The sequence below is a fragment of the Diadema antillarum genome, unplaced genomic scaffold (assembly GCF_040938485.1).
Source record: "Diadema antillarum isolate AM-2024a unplaced genomic scaffold, OU_Dant_1.0 seq00001097_RagTag, whole genome shotgun sequence".
Taxonomy (NCBI): Eukaryota; Metazoa; Echinodermata; class Echinoidea; order Diadematoida; family Diadematidae; genus Diadema; species Diadema antillarum.
In genome coordinates this window covers 488,279-511,337 of record NW_027271914.1, presented here as the reverse complement: position 1 = coordinate 511,337, position 23,059 = coordinate 488,279, and the positions used below count along the sequence as shown (strand labels likewise).

The 23,059-nt window shown below is 38.9% G+C and overlaps 1 protein-coding gene across 1 annotated transcript; it reads right to left on the bottom strand.

Moving 5' to 3' along the window:
- Nucleotides 1-386: 386 nt before the first annotated feature.
- LOC139743581 (ornithine decarboxylase-like) lies at nucleotides 387-22,566 on the bottom strand. The gene is made up of 13 exons (XM_071654060.1): nucleotides 22,390-22,566; nucleotides 19,713-19,846; nucleotides 18,500-18,714; nucleotides 16,951-17,047; nucleotides 16,230-16,306; nucleotides 11,823-11,995; nucleotides 9,881-10,015; nucleotides 8,932-9,097; nucleotides 7,973-8,150; nucleotides 6,172-6,305; nucleotides 4,896-5,022; nucleotides 3,788-3,875; nucleotides 387-2,977 (listed from the first exon to the last, which is right to left on the bottom strand). The coding sequence occupies exons 3-13, from the start codon at nucleotides 18,605-18,607 to the stop codon at nucleotides 2,824-2,826; spliced, it is 1,437 nt and encodes a 478-aa protein (XP_071510161.1). The 5' UTR covers nucleotides 18,608-18,714; nucleotides 19,713-19,846; nucleotides 22,390-22,566; the 3' UTR covers nucleotides 387-2,823.
- Between the last annotated feature and the right edge of the window lie 493 nt (nucleotides 22,567-23,059).

The window sequence follows — 23,059 nt, the reverse complement described above, 5'->3', positions numbered from 1 at the left end:
GTAACTGCAACCACTGTGCACAGCACAGTGTAGTACAGTGATTTGTGTGACACGGCTCTGGGATTGCTGTTAATACTTTTGTATATACATTGTAAAACTTGAATATATTAAACAAATTCATTAACTGGCCTGTCAGCCATATACATGTATTTGTTTACTTTGTTCAGGTACTGTGTCTCTACAAAATCTGCATAACCAACATGTACACAAACACACACAAACACACGCACACGCACGCACGTACACATGCACACACACACACACACACACACCTGTACCTCACATTGTGGACCTATGATCCCATCTCACTATCATAGTATTTTTACAGCTTCTTTCATCACTGACAATTCTTGACATGTATACAAAAGCAATCGTACAAATGCTAGTGACATGAACCCCTTTATTTTACGCAATAATGATCAATTTTTGCAAATACACGTACCTCATACAATTCAACTTTAATGTCCCACAAGACCAATCAATAATATTGACAATAACCTGCCTTTGATTAAACAAATTCTGTATTTTCAGCTGATAAGCTCTTTTACCGACATCCATGCATATGACACTACATAATACTAATGTAAAATACACATGAGCATAATAAAGAAAGTCTTATCATTCATCTACAGATGCAGCAAAATCAACTTTTGAATGCAAACTGTACATGTACTGAAATGTTCCATCAGTATTTGGTATATCTTTCAAAGGTTCAAATCTCATCTCCCGATCCCATTCTTTTTCACAAATTCTAGATTTGATGAAACACCTTTTAAAGGTTCTTCACAGATTTTTTTTTTTCTAGAGTTCATTTTTCCCCACCTACATTATATTCAAACTTATAAACTTATCAGAAAACCCTCATGTACATACACCAGGCCTTAGTGAAGGACAATTTAACTTCAGTCTCAGCTCTTGAACAGAAGAGAAATCCCTGGAAAATAAAACCATTGGCACTTTTTTTTTCTTTTTTTTTAAGGCATGCAAACCAAAATTCAACCCTAGTGCAAGCGCCTAAAATATCCAGTTTTGATGGTTCCCATAGAGAACATCTCTTACAATCAAAACTCTATAAATTACGTAGTTCAGGTTCAAATGATATGTCTAGCCTCATTGCACACACAAGCATACATACACAGACATTCACACTCGGCACACAGAACATCCGATAACCTAACCCCCATGACATCCCTACGTAGTTAAGGTTACAAGTATCTCTGGAGTATTCCTCATTGGAAGATGGGGGAAAATGAACAAAAAATGAATCCTTACGGATTCTTTCTTTCTTGGGTAAACTCTCTACAGATTATTGAGTAAATTCTTCAACCACATAAATAATTGTTCTTTGTTAGGGAGCTTTACTCCTCACTGCACTCCAATGATGCAGCCCTGTACCAGTTACTGAGTCATCTCATTATATCATACTTACTGTAGATTAATAGCAATATGCGTTACACACTAATACTGTACTATATACACACGACACAAGTTCATTAGTTCTAATACAACCATGCCAGGGGTTGATGCAATAACAGTCCGATAGGTGCTGGTTCCAAAATGAAATAGCGCGACAAAAATGATGATCGTGAAAGCTATGGTTAATACAATACTCAGTACAAACTATTCAATAATACTTTCATGCGTACCGCCTCCAAAATGTGCTAAATACCGAGAAGCAATAAACAGTAATACAGTGCTTCTCTACAAGCCAGCTGCCTCATAATCAGTGTGTATACAATGCATTTATACAACTCGGTGGGATGCCTCTGAATTGAAGACACAATTTTTTTTTTTTTTAGAAAGAGGCTATTTTCTTATGTTTTCCATAAGATGTAGGACACATTGTCTAAGCCAAGTGCTTTATTTTTCTTTTCGTACTGCTTTGTAAAATGGTAATATGGATCGTAATCAAATGATTGGCCAAGAGCTTTCATGTGACGTCTGTTCTTTTGTCTGTTTTTTTATTTTTGCCTACTGACCCAACTTTATTCTTCAACAGGCATTGGTATACTAATGACTTGTACTAATGACTACTCGTCTGCACTGCCTGTGTATTACAAATTCATTGCAACTGTTTGTGTGTGTGGCTCAGTTAGCTTGGAGATGGTGTTGGCCTGGAAATCTTCCAGAAATGGCTGCCACAAAATTTAAATGACATCATTCTATAAAACAGATAATACACATTTCTCTGTCGGGCATCAGTAAAATCAACCACCCTCCATCACTTTTGAACAGTCCAAACACACTTTGCTCTGCCCAGTGTATTTCTGGCTGTTCCAAAGTTACTGCCGGGTGGATAATATTCACTAACACCCTGTGTGATGTGTATTAATGGTATACTAAGATAAGAACCACAATATATGGGCCCTTTTACTTCCACCACTTGGCTCAAAGATTTTTTTTTTTTAACAAGAGAGATACCAATACAGCAAAGGCACCTCAATCTAGATCAACTCCAGAGCTCCTTCAAAGTTCCTACAAATGCATTTTATACACAGCATTATCACCAATCATTAGAGAAATTAATGCCAATATGTCACAGAGTCAGACAAAAGGAGTAATATACAACAAACAAGTTTTTCAAAGAAACTACTGTTCTCTACATTACGAGCTGTCAAACAGTTCACGTCCAGTCTACTACAACTGACGAGGTAACAAGAAGCAAATTTCCCCGTGGGCGGGATATCAATTCTTGGAGAACAAAGGAATAATCATGGTTCTATTTTCATGTGTATAGACAACAGGGTGGATGAAACTGAGAAGGCATTGGGCCACAATTGCTGGACTCGTTTGTTCCCTCATGTGTCATTTTATCGGATCCTGTCAAATCTTCGCTGCGATGATGGGGCTGTCGTTCATGCCGTAGGGGCTCTTGAAGAGGGTGTCGTCCCCAGCCAGACAGGCAGCGTAGCCTTCGTCAGTCAGATGGCCACCACGCACAGACTTGCAGTCATCCAGCAGGTACTCAAGAATGGGCCTGGAATGGCAGCAAACAATGTTTTCAAAATAACTTGTCTCGAAAATTATCAAAAGGTGAAAAGCAACAGCTTCGGTGGACTATCTCTCGTGTGTGTGTGTGTGCTGTGACAACTTGGCAATCTACATCAACCATAAAAGGGACTTTAGTTCTTGGAGAACCAAAGAGTGTGTATGCATTCAATAAATGATGTCACAGAAATTGTCTCGGGTTACAAGACATCTTGGCTAAGCATCTTGGGTACGAATGCCCACTAGACTAAACCATGGTACGCCATAGTGTGTAAGTAAGGCAAGTCTGTAGTCAAATTACTCTGGAGGGGATACAAGTATGTTCATGGAAGCAAGCACACCTTGTTGCCCATTCCCTCATTTCTCTCAACACTACGGAAATGCCCCCTGTACTCTGAAGGGTGTCTAGTACACAAGTGAACAGTCGTCACCTTGTTGAACGGCTGAAAGATTAAGCCTACAGGCAGCGCTTTGTCTCCTTACATCATCGGTTTAGAGAAGGTTGAAGAAACAACTTTTTCAGTGCAAGCTGACAGCAATCATGCAGAATGTTTGGGATGAAAGAGGGCAAACAGCAGGCTCATAGATAAATGTTTGACACAGGAATCCCAAATAAAATGAAAGAGAGTGACCGAAAACCATTCATGAGAAGCTTGCTTGCACTCAAAAGGGCATGAAATTGGATACTGCTAGGGACTTCAGTCAGGATTTGCACCCCCCCCCCAAAAAAAAAAACCCCAACAACAACAACATGTCATCCATACAGACATGGCACAAGGACGATGAATCTTTGACTTACAGGTAAACGTTGGACATGACGTAGTAACCACGCGGTCTCTTGAAACCGTTGAACTCGGAGCTGGCACACAGAGTGTAGGCGCCCATGTCTGTTAAAAGGGGGGATGGGAAATTTGCTGAATTGACCAAGCAGTTTACAGAAAGAAAAAAAAATAGAAGAAGAAGACATTGCTTGCAGCAGCATTCATTCTTCGGCATGGTCTTCCTCAATCATATCTTAACACGGCTATCCATCCTATGTTCATATTGGCTTCGATAGACAAAGCAAATCAGAAAGAGTAGTCAAGATCTATTGAACAAGATGTAATAGATTTTTTGGTTTTGTAACATTTCACATTTTTCGAAGAAAAACCAATACTACTGCCAACAACATGTGCACAGAACAGTGATTAAGTCTCCCCTTGACCTACACCCCTATCTTTAACTAAATTAACTCGGGAAAATGAAAAGAAATAAAAAGACAGTCTTGTACTCTTGACATTAAATATTCATAGCATTGCAAGAACCCAGCAAAGGATGACTTTAGACAACAAAAGTGTTTTATTTGCTAATCTATTGACAAAAAATAAGGATATTTGTGCACAAAGCAACAGCAGTTGCAAACAAATGACATCCTCACATCTGCTAATTTGCATATCGTCGCTGGGGCGACAAGACCTCGTATCTACAAAATGTCAAATGTTCACGAGAGCAAAAAAACATGGCAGCCAAAGCACTGTATCCAATGGGATAGACATTTCTTTGACATGCTATGGTGGCTACATTTTTGGGGTAAGACATCTAGGATTTGGACAGGACATCACTTAACTGATTATCTGACCATTAACCCAGAAAAGTAATTTTCACCAAAATTGCAGATACAAGGTCTTGTCACCCCAGCAACGATATGTGGCTTGCAAAAAAATCATCCTAACTGGGTAAAAAACATGTGGAACAATAAAATTTCATAACACTCATTTTACTTCCAAGTTTGAAGAAAAAATAAAATTCCATTTGTATTTTTTTTCACTACCATTTCAAGTCAACTTAAACATGGCCTTTAACTACAAAGGGAGGTGGATGGAGGAGGAGATGGAGTGGGAGGAGGAGACAGAGAGAGTGTGACGTACCTCGGAAGACGAGCCACTCCCCGACGTCGAGCTCAGGCATGATGCAGTGCTCCATGATGCGATCCATCCCGTCGCAGGACGGACCCCAGATGCTGGTGGAAAACGTCTGTGTGTCTGCCGGGCGCTCCTGGAGGTCGAGACAGAAATACAACATCCTATTTATCGGTATGTCCTTTGCATTTGGAGGTCACAAACTCATGCTATCACATCTCACTACTGTAAAAGTGGTTTTTTTCACGTACAGAAACTTTCGCGGTTTCCATCGGTGCAGACTTTTTCGCGTGTGTTTAAATTTGCGTTCGGTAATGATAGCGTTGTACAAGCGACAAGTTCAAAACATTTTCATGTGATGTTAAATTCGCGGTTCAACCTCAAAGCGCGAAAAGCACGAAAATAAAACCACCGCGAAAGAAACCACTTTTACAGTATCATTTAGTAATTCATACGTTTTGTCCTAAAAACAGCTAAACAAAGGCAATACATTTGATAAGACACAGTGTATATGATGAAACATTTACTCTTTTGAAAAAGACACCTCAGTTTTGGGAATATGCTGAATCCCCTGCTTTCTCATGGAGGTTCCTATTGTTCTTTTGTAATTACAGTGGAGTCAAATCACAACGATACATTGTATACCTGTTTTAATGAGGTAATGATACAGGTCCCATTCCTTTCATATTCTTTGATATTTTTTTTTTTGTTTAATCCCTGATATAATGAGATTTCCAATAAAACAAGGAAATCCCGCAGGTCCCAAGCAGCATTTATCATAACAAGGTTCAAATGTTTTATTAACTCCATCAAGAAGGTTATGCTTTGCCGTGTTAGTTTGTTCATCCGTTTGTCTGTTTGCAACTGTTCACAAAATAACTTGAAAAGCTGAAAATTAGATTTGAATGAAACTTACAGGAAAGATTAATAATGACACAGGGAACAGATGATTAAATCTTGGTAGTGATACAAATCACTGTCTGGATCCAAGAATTTCTCTGATTTTTTTTTTAATAGATTCTTTATCATTGTTAAGTAGGGCCAACAACAAGGAATTCAAGTTGTGCGACTTTCAGGTGTGCATATGCACAATGAACGCGCACTCTCGGCACAGCAAGAAACTAAAGTCGAGACACTAGAAAGAGTTCTTCATCATTATTGGAAAATTGGGCCAGTTTCGGTGTACACGTATATGGGTGGAAGTGAGCTGCTTGGCAGAGGTCTGCACTCTGTGAGTGCTTTTCTAGTTTTTGAATGGGAAGTAGAGTGAGAAAAGGAAGCTCACGTTGAGAAGGACCGGCTCCACCGAGGCGTGGTCGAAGAGGAGGCAGTTGAAGGAGCCGTAGACGCCATCGTTGACATAATACATGAAGGCTGGCTCGTCCTTCTTGCTTGGGGCGACGCTGTTTGCCACGATGTCTATAGATAATAGAATCAATACGCTCTATCAATCGTCTGGTACAAACACACAGAGAATGGGTACACAGGGACAGCAAATGGGGTGACATCCCTGTTGCAATACAAGTGGGCACAAGTCTAAAACTTCACTGTTCTCTCTCACTGATAGTGAGCAAATAATCAACGTTGGTGAAGGTGATGGTACAAACTATCACTTCCGAGGCAGTCTGGATGTAGCTTTCTTTCCGAAGCGCAGCTGAGGAAAGATAGCGTACACATTCAGATCGCCGAGGAAGTGATAGTTTGTCTCATTGCCTGAAACTAAAAGTTGATTATTTGCTTTATATTCCATATCTAGGGTCCTAGAAATTCCCATTTTATTCCACATCTGAAACCGTTTTAGCTGTCTTTAGGTATCCTTAGGGCTTAGGCTACGTGTGCGCGTAGATGACAAAACAATGAATTTGCTGCGCGCACTGCGCGGCACCGAAGTGAAGGTGCGTTGCACTGTGTACTATCAAGTGACCTAGGTCACATGATAGTCGACAGTGCAATGCGCTTTTATTTCGTGCATACTCATCTTGCATTAGGACTGTGTGGAGATCAGCGAAACAAAAGGGACTATCAACATAGAGTGTAACGAACTTTTCTTCTCATGTGATGTGATGGGCAAAACTACGCTTCATCACGTGATCAGCTCTGGACCAATCCTATTGCAACATTCTTAGTATGTGGAATATAATCATAACTCGTAACACTCCTATCGTCTGATGAGAGTTCAGTATTATACTTCCCTCACTGTTTAATGGCACGTACAAGGCAAAGTCTTAGATGACAGCAAGGAAGAAGCAACTTGTAACAATAGCTCAGAGAAACCAGGTTTTCACTTTTTGACCACACACAACCACCGAGGCATTTCAGAGCGGCAAGTGAGTCATTCATCATAGCTATTGCATCTTCTATACAAACAAGCAACAAACGTCATAGTTACTCAGTACTACCTTTGGCATTTTAGATACTTGAACTTCTTCCTAATTTTCAGATGTATTCTATCAAATTGCTTGTCGGATGGGTAAAATACTTTAGGAACAAATCAACCGACTGCTTCTAGAATTTTGTGAGCCAAGATTCGTGCGAGTAAAATGCATGTGAAAGTGCTTGTCCATATAAAGCATTGAATGCCAGTAGCAATTCGTGGAAGTTATCATGCCACGAAAAAAAAAAAAAAAAATGTTTCATGCGGTCAATGTTTCTAGTTTTACAACAAAATGATCCTGCATGTTGAAGTTTTAATGGAGTGGCCTGATACAAAAGCTTTCTGCAATTTACTGTATAAGCCACATATTTTGCGGGTCTAAATTTTCGCGAATCAAGAATTCCCGACGATTTCGCGAGTGGCTAAATTCGTGATCGTGGAGTCCTGTACTGAGCGAACAAGTGTACACGCGTACGTCACATTCACATCGGGATCAGAGTCAATATCTTTGCGTGTCTTTAATTTCACGAACAGCACCTGACTTGCGAAATTTGGGAAAATAAAAACCTTGCAAAATATTCGGCGTATACAGTATTCATTTGCTTTAAAGTCCTGAGCTTGGACGACAGCACCACAGTGGTCCCACTAATGGAAATTTCTGATACGAGAGCCACAGTGTGAGCGAAACTATAAGGTAGAAATCTCAACTTACCATCGCTCTCAGCAACCTTGTAGGTTGGGATGTCCCTGGCCACCAGCCGCTTGGTGGTGACATTAACCATCACGGTGACGGCCGAGGCCACATAGAAGCGGCCCGGTTCGGCGATGATACGGACCCCGCATCCCACGGGGAAGCTCTCGTCGAGGGCCCTGTTGATGACTGATGCCATCTACATACATGCACGTAAGATGAACATGATTGCCATGAGCTCTCCCATCATTGGCTATATTCTAGGTTGTAGACGCCCTCTGCCAAATTGATGCTAGATTCAACATTATGTAAATCACTAACACCTGTTGACCACCACAAATAAGCTATATCAATTATTTACTGCCATGAGCATCATTCAACAACTGTAGAAAGCAACATCCAGAGTAACAATGGGGAAAAGATTCTCCCTGTATACCCCCTCCCCCACAGGAGTTCAGTACATACCTCTGTCACTGTTTAATGGAATGTACAAGGCAATGTCTTCATGCAACAGCAACTTGTAACAATAGCTCAGAGAAACCAGGTTTTCACTTTTTGACCACACAAAACCACTGAGGCATTTCAGAGCGGCAAGTGAGTCATTCATCACAGCTACTGCACCTTTTGAACAAAGAATCAACAAACGCCAATGTTTATACCTTCATGCATTTTAGATATTTGAACTTCTTTTAATTTTCAGATGCAGTCTACCAACTGCTTGTCACATGGGTAATATGCTTTTGGGTACAAACTGACCAACTGCTTCCTTGAATAGTGATATTTCACACAGTTAACCTAGTAGTACATGAATTTCTAGTTCCAACAAACAACAGGTTGACAAACTGATCTTGCTTGTTCAAGTCTTGATAGATTTGGCCTGTTACAGAATACTTTTTTGCAATGCACACATTTCCTTAAAAACAGATACAATTAATTCCACTGTATTTGAAAATATAAGTTAGTCTTCACATCAGTCTTACCTCTTCGAATGTGATGGGTGCCGAGGCTTGCCCGGGGAATCCCCCTCCGATGTCCAGGAGGCTCATGTTGTAGCCAAGGTCGGCGGCGAAGTCAAAGATCTCGCGAGCATTGCGGATGGACTCCAGATAGGTCAGGGCATCACGGCATCCACTACCGACGTGGAAGCTACCGAGGATAATAAATGCCAAATCCAACACTTCAGTATCATCAATAAAAATGGTGAAATTTTGGTTTAAAACGATTTGCAATCAAGTAGATCTTTATAACTTTTTGATTTGGTACGAACACAAAACCCAGTCAAGGTGATAACAGCTCAAACAAACTCGGGAAATTAGTCCTTTTTTTTCACAGAAGGCATTTTGTGCAGCATACACCATCAATCTAATTCATAACGATAGCTCAGAAAAACCAGGTTTTTACACTTCTCGACCACACATGCAAACGAGGCATTTCAGAGCGGCAAGTGAATTAGTCATCATAGCTATCAGATGCACTGTGTAAATATCTTTTATGAGCGTCAATCTTTACCACGGAATTTGTTCCAAGAAACGTTCTTTGTACTGTCAAAAGCTATTACACGATGTTTCTCCATCACGCACATTTGTGAAGAAACTTATGCATGCTTGACATGACCTGTTGTAATACCAGTTAAACTATTTGCTGTGATGAATGAGATTCCTCCTCTCCTAACCATGAAGACATGTGTGCGAGCACCAATTAGGTACAGAAATAAATAAGTGAAATGCAAATATGTTCTCTCAAAGAGAAAGAGTACCATTCATATCAAATAATCTGCATTTTTTTTTTCATCAAATTTCCTGACCTTAAAGGTAATAGCACTCATAAATATGGTAGAATATGACATGGCAAATGAACGGCAATGAGAATAGACATTATAAGAAGATCGGCGTGATGACGGAAAATACTTCAGAGAGAGATGCCACTCACCTGACGCCGACGACGTTGAGCTCGAGATCCTGAGCGATGCGGAGGAGGGCGGGGGCGTGGCGGGGATGACAGCCAAACTTGAGTCCCAGCTGGCACTGGGCTGTGGAGTCGTCGGTCAGAATGCGGAGCACAAGCCTACAGGGGGTCAAAAATGTAACATTAGAACATCCTTAAGTACACCTATCAATAGGGCGGGATGTGAATGAAGCCAGGTGGAATTCACATCGATACTAGCTCTATGGACAAGTGTAAATGCATGCTGCAGGCTTAATTCCATGAAGTGAATGACCCAAACTATTTTTGCGACGAAAAATCAGTCTAGACAGAATACAGTAAATATACAGACCTTGTAACTACAACAAGTCTGTTCGAATGCTGAGCAGGAGAGTATGCACTCGCATCCCAAGAGGAAAAAATAATTTCACAATCAGAGAAGCTTTAGAATGTGCTTGTCCAGACATTCAAACAGGCCTGCATTAAAATATTTCTGTGATCATGCGGTCTACTACAATATCATGGAGACTGTTGAATGCACCTCCAAATATGGACTTGTAATGTCATAAAATCTTGACTGTTTTTATACAGTAAGCTTTCATCACGGATTGGAGGGGGGAGAAGGATGCCAAAAATGGCATAGTTTCTTTTGGTCACCCCTTTGGCTTTTGCATGTTGCATATCAACTGTCCTATGTGCCTTAGTCTTGCAAAGTAGTAATATGATACAAGTATAAAATGGGGATTCTTTGACCCCTGAGCACAAGGGCTACATAGTAATACTGAGTATTTGGTGAACGGCTTGATGTTAAACTGACAGATTCTTCTTGAAAAGGGCAGGGGTAATTTCTCAACTCATATCTCTACTAGCCTACCACTGCTTTTAAGTAAAAGATATGCACGACCACATTTCTATCACATGGTAGGAGAAGACTAGTCCTGTTGCTATCAAATCTTGTGAAGGAAACAATAAAACTCATGCTACACCAATTATCTTCCCTATTTTTTTTTTCAGAGTAAGGAATTACTGTTATTTTCCAACAAATTGAGAGGAAATTTGTGAAGAAGTGGCAGGATGCAGCTGTGCCATCACATGACTCACAGGAAATGTTGCACGCAGAACAAACAGCATTAATGCCGACATGATCACGCTGATTAGTCCATATAGTTTAAAACTATTCGCAACTGTTCCGTTATTCCACTACATGGTTTGACATCATGACCACTAAGGCTTTGACTCTTATGGTTTTGACTGTTCTACTGCCTACTATGCCTTCTATACACCAACAGGATTCACAGACATTTCTCAGAACAAAAGTAACATGGTTTGTCCTATCTGCCTTGAAATGAAGGGAAAAAACTAAAAGAAAATTTAAGATATGGAGTACACTTAGTATGAAAAAAAAACTGTCTTTTTAATAACATGATCATGATGATGAAGATGATGAAGTCTTGTATAGCGCCGGTATCCGCCAAGTCAGGCGCTCATGGCGCTTGCTCCAAAATGAATACATAATTCAGCTTAAATTCAGCTTAAATAAACATGCAGTTAAAATTTACATGTAGGTCCCCTTTCTTTTATAAACAAAGAAACTGACTACATACAGAATATCCTTACTTTTTAATTTCACAGGCTCAGAGGCTATTAGTCAGCATGGCAATAAGGATATCCCTTTTCTATAAAGGTCAAACACCATCCTCCAATCACAACTGAAATGCTGGTGGCATACCTGCCAACCCTGAAACCTAAGAAATATGGACAAATGAGGAGAATATCTTTCAAAATAGGGACATTCCTAAATTTCCAGCACATTAACACCCCCACATTTCCACAAAAAATACGGACACATGATTAAAAATTTTCTCTCTTTTACTGGGATGGAAATAGGGACAGTCCCAATTAATAAGGGACAGTTGGCAAGTACATGTATGTGGTGGTAGTGACTCACTTTGCTTCTGGGTAGATCTTCTTGATCTTGTGGAGCTCAGCCTCATTGTCAAAGGTCATGAGGGATACGCTGTTGGTGGCAGCGAACTTGAGATGCGACCGCTGCTTGCAGGGATTGGCAAAGATGATGCGGGACGGATCCACACCCATGTTAAGCATGAGCTGAATTTCATTCTGTCGATCAAAAAAATAGCAGCGAACAGATGTGGTAATTCATCTATGTGAAGCACAGGAACATGAAATCTTGTCATTCACAGCAGTATTTGTTACCTTCAGCAATTAAAGACGTGTTTCATATTGCACAACTGAACATCACACAAAGTGGAAATGAAGAGGTAACGGATGTCCTATTGATTTGCATGAGCACCAGGGACACTGCCAATACTCTGCCATCAGGCACTTGAATGAAGTAAAGAATCAGACAAACAGTGGCATTGTAGATAAGAATTAAGATGATGGACTCCACATTACATCATTATTGTACAAAGCTGGAGTGTATGTGTCCCTTTTATTATCAGTAATTTCAAAAGAGTAACTATTTTGAGTGGATGTAATCTTTTTAACTATTTATCACTGCTGCATCAAAAGAAAAAAAAGACCACAATATGTACCAGCGATTATTGTTTGAGTAAAAGTTTAGTGAGGCAACACAAATAAGATGGATCAGTTTGTTGATCTCATCACAAGTACTGTGTAGACCCCTTAATGGGATATCGTACAGGAAGAAAAATAAACAATATTAATGCTCAAAGAGGAGATCAATTTCCCCTCGTGGAAACCAGCATATTTATTTATTTTTTGTAAACAATTTGCAGACTGCTAGCCGATAACATCCAGTCAAAGCATGTTTACACCACCTGAAGTGTTCATAAAAATAGTCATCCATAAAGTATGGCATCCTTCATTTCTGTCACACTATCACCACCCCAAAAAAAAAAAAAAAAAAAAAAAAAAAAAAATATGCACATGACGCCAGCATTCATAAGCTGGTAGAGTGTTAAGTTTGTTGTCATTGAATAATGACTGGCATGTGCCAATCATACAAAAATTGTACAAGTTGCTCACTTCACCACCCCGCCCGTACATGACATCTTTAATACCTGCAACATTTTCATGCCTTTCAATCAGGATGTTATTGTCTAGCTGTGCTTCTTTTTTTTTTTTTAAGTGAAAGTCATGATGGCACATAAATATTCACATCGGCCTTTAATAATTCTTCCTGCCTATTTGAGGCCAAATAAGAAATATCACATTAACTGCTCGTCACAAATTTCGAGGGATGACAATTTGATAGATCGAGACACCTACACTGTGGTAGTTATTCTTTTTCCTTCTTTTTTTTAAAGATTCTCAATACCAAACATGTTTCAAAACCTGCCAGTCATAGACTTTCACTGCCTACATAAAATCTCAATAGCACCGTACCAGCAGAACAGCACAGTATTGGCCAACAAAGTTTAATGAAAATCCTTTGTCATGAGGGGTTATCTTTCTGTGATGCATACTTACTGTAAAACAAGAAATATTTGCGTGCATTCTAATTTCGTGAGAGCCAAGATTCGCGAAATTCAAATGCACATGAAAGTTTATTGTCTACACTACTATGCATAAAATGCCAGAGGCACTTAGCCAAAATTTCATGCCGTGTTAAGGCTGTTGGCTCCATCCATTTCATGGATATTTCATGCGGCCAAAATATGCTTTACAGTAAAATACAGACGGTCTATAACATCTGAGATCATGAAAGAAAGTTGCGAGTGTGCGACTCGTATGACTTTCATACACCAGTCTTCTATACAGATCTATCATGAAGATACACCGTATGGATGCACAATGTGAATGAAATATACGTAAAATGAGTAGAAACTGCCAGACGTTTAATAGTCACAAGGCGTTTTCACATCAGCCCGATGTTTTGAAATAGCGCGCTATTTTCTGACTTGGGAAATTAACCTGATCACGAAATAGCGCGCTATTTGATAATGTGAACACAAATTAGCAAACTAATTCTATCACTCTAGTCGAGAAAATTTCTCAAGTCCAACTCGGGAAATTTCTGAAATAGCGGGATAATTGGCGAACTAGCGCGCTATATGATAATGTGAAAGCGCCTCAAGAAATTAGCGCAATGCATCCCATCATGCCTAGCATGTGTGACCCGATCGATTGAGGCAAACTGCACACAAAGCATGAGAAATTTTTGAAAGTGCACACATTACTGATGCTGTTTGCACACGTTCAGCTGTCGACTTAGCTTGAAAAAATTTCAAGCTACTTCTCTTCAGGCTGATGTGAATAAGAAATGAAATAGTGCGCTAATTCGCAATCGCGAAAAATATCTCGAGCTTGGATTTTTATCGGGCTGATGTGAAAACGCCTATACAGTGGTTTATCGAATATAAGTAAAGCTTATGCAAGAGCAGGGGCTGAGGCGTATACAAGTATTCACCCTTCACACCAACCTATGCTCATTATCTCTTAATCTTCATTGTGTACTGTTGGCTATACCCACAGGTACATGTAGCATGACACAGCTGTTTTACGGATGCCATCCAGACCGGACGTCTGTAATAATTCGAGTAGCTCTTCAATTTTAATGGTACCCTGATTAAGTTGTAAACACCATGCACACCACAATGGCATTCATGATTTTCATTATAATATAACAAGGTGGTTCATTCTGATGACTGAACAGGAGATGTTATCAATTGCTTGTGTATCTGTGCAGTATGTAACACAAATCAGGTTAAAGGGATGGTACAGTATTGGTGGAGATGAAAACCGGGCTTTAACTTTTTTGCGAGATACCAAGAAAACACTTATGAAATAGTACAGAGCATACCATTTTAAGAGGAATTCAAAGTTTATTTGATAAAAATCGGGTTTGGAATAGCTGAAACATCCAAAAACAAAGTAAAACAAAACGATCGTAATAAAATGTGGGTCCCACACTTTATTAGGATCGCTCTGTTTTGGATATCTCGGCCATTTCAAAACCAATTTTCATCAAATAAACATTGAATCCCTCTTGGAATTACATGCTCTTTCATATTTCATGAGGTTTCTTACTATCTCACCAAAAAATGATAAAACCCGTAAGTTAAGTCCCAACCAAAACTATACGATCCCTTTAACAGCACTTTCATCTATGGACTTATAACTATGATATGATATAATATCTGAGCCCTTTGTTTTATACTAGCTGAGGGACTAGGCATTTAGGACTTCTACAATAAAATGAGAATTTATACGGGTAAGCGATAAATCGGACTACTCGCAACAGATATGTAAATTTAGCATATTTCTGATGAAGGAAAGGAAAGGTTATTGCATTTAAAAACAGTGCCCTCACTTTGCCCTGTGCTCCATCGAGCTGAAATCTCATTGTTGCCGTTCCCCTTTATGTTATGGACAGCCCATACCTGTTCTCATTTTTTACGACAAATTTTGCAGACTGTACAATATTTCCGTGGAGATACAGACGCTTCCCTCATGCCACAGTGTAAACTCCCCGTCTGCCACATTATTCAGAGACTGCATCACATTAGTTTCACAAGCATGTTTTGGGGAAACACTGTTTTTCAAAAACGTACATGCCACTTATTATAGATTTTTGTCATGCCAAACATGCAATGAGCAAAGTTGTAAAGAAAATCCCAAGGTTTGCTATAATGTAAATTCTACGGAAAAAAAAAAAATTTCTGAAAAAAAACAAAAAACAGTTGCTTTATTATTGTAGAGAAATGACGTTTACACACGTAACAATGACAGAAACTTTGTAGTTACATGAAACCCAATATGGAACACCGCGTAATATTCTATCATCATACATTGCAAGCTAAATGTGAGAGGAACATAATCATGATATAATTTTTCATTGCACTAAGACATTTGGCGATTTATCGATTGGTTTGAGCGGGTTTCGGCGTTTGAACATTTGAGCAAACTATGCAAACTTGGCACGCCGTTGACCGAGTCAGGTGGGCAAAAATGGCACACAAGAGTTAATACACCCGTCATCAGTTCATCATGAGCAATGGGCTTTACTGACCTCTGAATCACACCCTTTTTAAAAACATGGATTAATCTGTTCAATAAAATAGTACACACTGCAGCCAAACAGAGATTCACATGTAAGCTCTGCAATGGCTTCTTCGAATTTGGTTGAAAAAAAAATACACATTCATTTGTACGCTCCAAAAGTGCACCTACAACGCTTTCACACATGAACATTTCTTTAACAGTTTAAATGAAGACCTATCCATTTTTGCAAATATCTCAGTTACAAGTCAAGTTCAATAGAAGGTCTGCAGTGAACTTTATCCACACATGCTCAGAGTGTAACTGTGATGAAGTGGCCTATTACATTCTCTTGGCACCATATGGGACAATCATACAATCATCTTACTTTGCTTGCGCAGTCAAAGCCCATGTTCATTGCTGTCATCAGCTTCAGCACGCGTGGATCGGGGTTACACTTCACAGCTAGGAGTCAAGAACGTGAAAATGGTTTGCACACAACTTCCAATATCATGAGGGACATGTACAATGCATAGCTTGGTTTGTTTTGTTCTGAGTTTCTTTCAAATTAAATCTCTACTGCCATTCTGTTTAACTGTGCAAAGTTTCACGTTAAAATGGCAGAAAACAATTCATCTGGAAATGCTTCAGTGGTCGTCATGCTTTGAGCAGGAGTCTGAAAGGAATGTTATTTGTCTATCTTCATGTTGTTAGGGGAAGGACCCCACAGACAAATGACAGAGAAGAAAAAAAAAAGAGAATGAAAGACAATGCTGATTATAGAATCTAATTATACAAACCAAATCTCCACTTTGGATTCAAACATGCAGTTTGCGTATCATCATGTATATTTTTCCAGTACGTTTATCAAGACAGGTTCTACATTTAAATGAGGTTGATAGCTTTCACCAATCAAAACTGAGAGACTACGCAGAGCAATACATACATCTTACATACATACATCTTACTGGGCAAGAATGATTTCTGGATCAGGGGAGATTTTATGTTTTCCTTTCAGCACACAAAGGAATGATATTTAAGTTTTCAGGCAAAGCCCCTGCAGTTCTGTAGGGGCTTGGCACTGCTCTGCTAAAGGTATCGAGGCCTACCGTAGTGGGGCTCCACGCGGGGCAGGTTCAGCAACCACTTCCTGTGCTTCTCGAAGACATCCCCAAGATCACAGATGTAGAAAGCATCATCAGGGTCCTACATGAAAAGCGGGAGGGGGAGGGCAAATAACGTAAAACAAGGAATGTTCGCATGCATTTTAATTTCGCAAATTTTGCGAGCCAAGATTCACAAAATTAAAATGCACTCACAAGTTCTTGTCTATACTCTAAGTATTGAATGCTGGAGGAAACTTGCGAAAAATTCATGCCGCAAAAAAGGCTGTCAGCTCCAATTCGCAAATATTTCATGCCGCGAAAATATCATCTTGTACAGTAAACCTTCATATCAAGATCATTGATATACAGCAAAACTTGTTGGAAGTATATATGAAAAGTTAATGACTTATTCCATTAACAGTTCTATCAAACAGCAAGTTATGTGCACAGCTGTATCTATTAATTGCCATGACAGGGAACCAACACAAATAACAGGTTTAGTGGAAGCAAATAAAACAGGCCATAACAGAGGTTAGAATGTCAGTGAAAAAAACCTCACATCAGCTTATCATTATTCCAAGTTATTTGTCACCAATTTTGCTTTGCACTTTGTATTGACACCTTCGGGAATATTTTGACAGTAAAGTGTTTGTAGATATAATCAAATTCTAAAAGATATTGATTTTCCTTCATCACATAACCATATGATCCCTACAGAGTTAGTGTGCCTTTCTATTTACACGGCTAAAAAGACACATACCAGTTGCACTTTTTATAGCTATAAAGTTCAATTCACGCTGAAAATAATATGATTGCTACAATCAATCATTTCATGAAAGTGCGATAAGGAATAAAATGGTGTCAGCAGATGGCATCCATATGATACTGTACACACCATATATTTTGCAGGGTTTTTATTTTAGCAAATTTTGCACGGTTTTTATTTTAGCAAATTTTGCAATGGGTACTATTAGCAAATTTCACAACACGCAAATACATGTATATGTTTTTAAAACTGACTGTGATCCAGACATGAATGTGATGTGCATACTGTACGTGCTGGTACGCAGTACACACTACATGAACAAGGTGCATGATACTATTAACACAATTTGGTCAGCCTTTATCTTGGTGCCCAAACTCACATTCTTCCTAAAAATCAGAGAATGCTACTAATTTCTTTGTCCATTGCTCTACTCAACTATTGCAAATCTAACCACTCGAAAATTGTAGGGATGTACCGATTCACAAAAATTAGAAGTGCGTGGCGTATACAGTACCGTACTGTAAAAGTGGAAATGTTCGTGGTGTTGAAATTTTTGCGCATTTTGCGCAACCAGAAACTAGCACGAAAATGAAAGCACGTGAATATTTTTGCTTGCCATATGTTTCTGTACTTGGTGTCTTGATTCAGTGGCATTAAAAACATGCGAAACTCTTCTTACTTGGCCAAGCGGGAAAATTTAGTGGCGCGAAAATATCCACTTTTAGAGTAGTTGGGTTGTTGAAACAGCGGATGATGGTTTAGGGAAGGGAAGGGGGTATGGCTCACCTCGCGAAGAGTGGGATCCTCGATCTTCCCATTGATAATGTCACTCATAGTTGTCTGCTTGCTATCAAACAGCTCTACCTTGAAGTTTTCGGTAATGAATTCTTCCATGATTATTCCTTGAGCAGTTTCTTTGAAAAAGTTTGTTGAGCAAAAAGAGGCAGCTGGCTTCTTGTCCAAATGTGAGGATAAATCAGTGCTAAGAGATACGAAGAAGGCTGCAGAAACAAGATACAAGAAAAGATGATACAGCTTTGAAAAACTGCTGAAGTACTGAATATTTACAAGTACATGTACAAAGGCAAAAAAAAAATCAGCAGACATTTCTTCTTTTCTTTAAAGAGGAAATCCATCCCAAAAAAATAAATAAACTTCAAAAGAAAGAGAAAAACATTCCTTACAGAATGATACAAAACTGGTCAACAAATGTTCTACACAAAAAAAAAAAAAATGTGAAATTTCAAAATGTCATATTCTTTATACATTGTATCTTATCCAAGTTTTGCCAGGGTATCATTCTGTGGGGAGTGTTTTTCTCTTTCTTTTGAAGTTAATCTATTCTTGCGGTGGATTTCCTCTTTTAGACACACACAAATATATCGAAAAAAAAAAAGTCTGACATTACTACCTTCAAATGGTACTTCGATAAGGGGATGAAGAATATAAAACTACTCGTTATGTCACTTTTACACAAATATGATCATCACAAGGACTTTTCTGTTCACTATCCTGTTAAGGCAAACTGTACCACATGCCATCAACAAGCACATGAAGAATAATGTTTGGAGTTTAAACTGAGAAGCAATGCCTTTGGCTCTCATCAAAGCACAAAAAGAGACAGAGACATACAAAAAAAAAAGAAAAGGAAAAAATCTACTTCCAGATCAACTTCACCATGTAACATAAGATATATAACGACTTTCTTGAATTTCTAAACCTCCTGGGCATGAAATTGAATATAGATAACAGCAATCCAGTTGTGTATGAGTAACAATTTAAATATCAAGTTTATGAATGGAATGCACTTAAAGACAGACACTTTGCTGTAAATGGACAATGCAAACATGACTAGAAGTTAAGCTTTCTTCTTTCCTTTTCATTTCTTTCCTTTCAGCAGTTAATTCAGCCTGCTTTCTTGTTGCCCAATTGAAACATAATACTGAGATATCCCATGAGGTTGACCAACTACCAGCAAATAGGAACAAAATGACCTTACACTGCAAACTGGAACCAGACCAAACCCAGCAAATATCAGCTGGGCTCCCACTCGGGCTCGAAGTTGACGTCTAGCTGGTCGCGGTAAAGGGCTCCCCCAGGCTCAGTGGTCCAGTACTTGTTGCAGTGTCCTCCCTGAAAAGAGAGATACGAATAAGTTGCAAATTTAATCATTCAACACTTTTATTGACAGCATACTGCAGACTTAATAAACAGGCTTGTTGACTTTAGATGCTTTTCCTACCAGCAGATTGGGTGGGCAGGTTGGATGACATCTATCTTGCAAATTTGCCACAGAAGTGCAGGTACTTACTGGCAACTTACATGTACAGTCAGCATCAATTAATTTGACTTATACTGCAGTATTCTCTATATAACACAAAATTATGTACACCGCATCACACCCGGTGAATATGAACAGAAATGATTATGGGTGCACAGATCGAACTTGCAGGTACTCTTCATATTATAAATGTTATCTTCCAATACTTTACATAGCTTGGGGCATCGGTTAAACATCATTAAACTGAAAGAATTAAAAGTGGAGAAAAGTTACCAACTTAACAGATGAGCCAGGATGTACAATGTACACATTTGTATGCAAAGGATGAACAGAAATTCCCAGACTGAATAAAGATTACTGCCATAAAAAAGTTTACAGTGCAATTTCATGTCATGTTCAAATGGCTTGGATGAATTAAACAAATAAGCACAAAAAAAATAAAAAAACTGTCTTTCTTCTTTTGTAAGACAGAGGTTGATATGCAATAGCCTCACAGGACTGCCAGTGACTGTACATTGTACACTGTGCATATGAATTTCAACTTCATTTCTTAGTTTAGGTACTATAGAATTAAAAAGGTAAAAAATGATAAGTTTTGTTTTTTTTTTATTCAAAATGATTGATGTATAAAAGGGGAAAAAACAACATTACAAATGATGACCTTCAGGGGAAAATGTTCTTAAAGGTGACCGCCAGATGATTTTCAGATTTTTATATATTTGCACAACTATAAATTAGTTATACATTGTACTGAGGACAGTTTCAGAATTTGTGATGACTGGGATGAAGAATAAGAATATTTTCAAAATTTAGAACAAACTGCAATGAACAAGGATGATGACATGGCAGAGTCACCAAAAGAATGCATGAGTTGGGGCTCAAGGAAGCAGAACAAAAGAAGAAGGCATGCATAGATTATACACAGGTGAACTCGCAAGCAAGCGGTATTGTAATGGAATTACACTGCTACATTTCTGAAATATGTGAACCTCCTATGTCATCATTCTTGTTCAGTGTAATTTGTTTAAGGTTTTTCAAAGTATTGTTTCTCTGCTCAAGAACCACAATAAATTCCACAAATCTATACATGGAGTTGTCGATTTCTGAATATGTACTACATGATGTGAAATTATGAAAATCGTCTGGAATGTCCCTTTAAAGGAGACCTCCAGATGATTAACAGATTTTTACATTTGAACAACTATAAATCAGTTATACTGATGACAGAGTTTCAGAATTTGTGGTAATTGAGATGAAGAATAAGAACATTTTCAAAATTTAGAACAAATTGCAATGAACAAGGATGATGACATGGCAGAGTCACCATAAGAATGCACGAGTTGGGGCTCAAGGAAGCAGAACAAAAGAAGGCATGCATAATTTTATACACAGGTGAACTCACAAGCAAGCGGTATTATAAAATACAATGGAATTACACTGCTACATTTCTGAAATATGTGAACCTCCCATTGTATGTCATCATCCTTGTTCAGTGTAATTTGTTTAAGGTTTTTCAAAGTATTGTTTCTCTGCTCAAGAACCACAATAAATTCCACAAATCTATGGAGTTGTCGATTTATGGTCTACATAATGTGCAATTATGAAACTCGTCTGGAATGTCCATTTAATTTGCGCACGCTTTTGGAAAAGTTGCGGCGATTCTGCATTTTTTACAGCAAAATTTGGGATTTTGGATGGATTTTTGGAGGTGACCAAGGCCAACAGACTTTCCTATTGTGAACGACAGTGCCAGTTCCAGTGGCAGTATGTGAATGTGATTTGCGTGTGTTGTGACAATATAGAAATATTTTGGTCATGGTGGAGACGGTCGACGGTACAACACAACCGCTCGATCCCAAGTCAAGGGGGCCCGGCCCGGGGGACCATCGTGAAGTGATCGAGACATCACTTCCAAGTTCCAGATCCAGCCTATTAACTATGCATGCCAGCACTACAGCAGAGTTTCAGACGACACTAAATTCTGTTCATTTCCAGCTAACTATACACAGCACAGTCGCTGTAGGTACGTCGCGACATACGTAGTATGATTATGTACAGCGACTGGGCTGTGTATAGTTAATTTCCAGCATAATATTGTCAACTGTGAAGATACTTGACATTATCATTGAGTGGAGATCATAGTCATAGTGATATCTATTGTCCACATCTACAAAGTCTGATGAAATTTGGAAATCGAGATACTGCAATGCGATGCTTGGTGATCGCAACATCGTCATGTATCTTTACAGCACACTGTACTACACACTGAGAAATGAACGCATGACATGGTGTACTGCGCTACGTTCAATACATTCCGGCCACGCCGGTTTCATGAATTCAAAATGCATGCCATACTTCTATATCAAAAACCCTTATTCTCGATTAAAATTCTTACCTGGACTGATGGTTCAGTCAAAAGAAAACGGGAACTCTTAAACGACGGAATTTTGGCGACTTAAAGGGACCACTCGAGACGAAAAATTACGGACATTTGGGCTTGATTACCAAGCCAGTAGCTCGTTTGCAACAGGTAACGAACGTCGTTGTGCAGTCTATGTACTGTATTCGTGTGTTGTGTGTGTAGATGTACAGTATATGCGTTTTTCCGTTCCCAGCAGTCTAGTCTGCGGGCGGCGGCGCGGGTTTACGGAGAACACACATAAGAACACACATAACCTGTGTATGCACGTGTGGGTTGCGTGCCAATAACTTGAGCACCTTTTCGATTGTAGTTCCGTGTAGATAGTATCGGTCCGAGATACTCGTATGCAACAGTATCGTATCGCACTAGTTTTTGGCTGGAGCCTTGACTTGGCGTTTGAATTCACTTTATACTTTCCACCTTTGTTCGGGTTTTTTTTTTAAACTCAAAAGAAGAAAATGATCGGTAAAACAGACATAAACACACTGAAATAGCGAACAACTACATCCATCGGTAGGTAATATAGAATGATAATATTCATTTATAACTACAATGATATACAAGAACGAGTATAACCAAAAATGAAAAAGGTGTTAAAAATTAATATATAGAGCTATGCTTGCAATTATTATTACTCAACAAA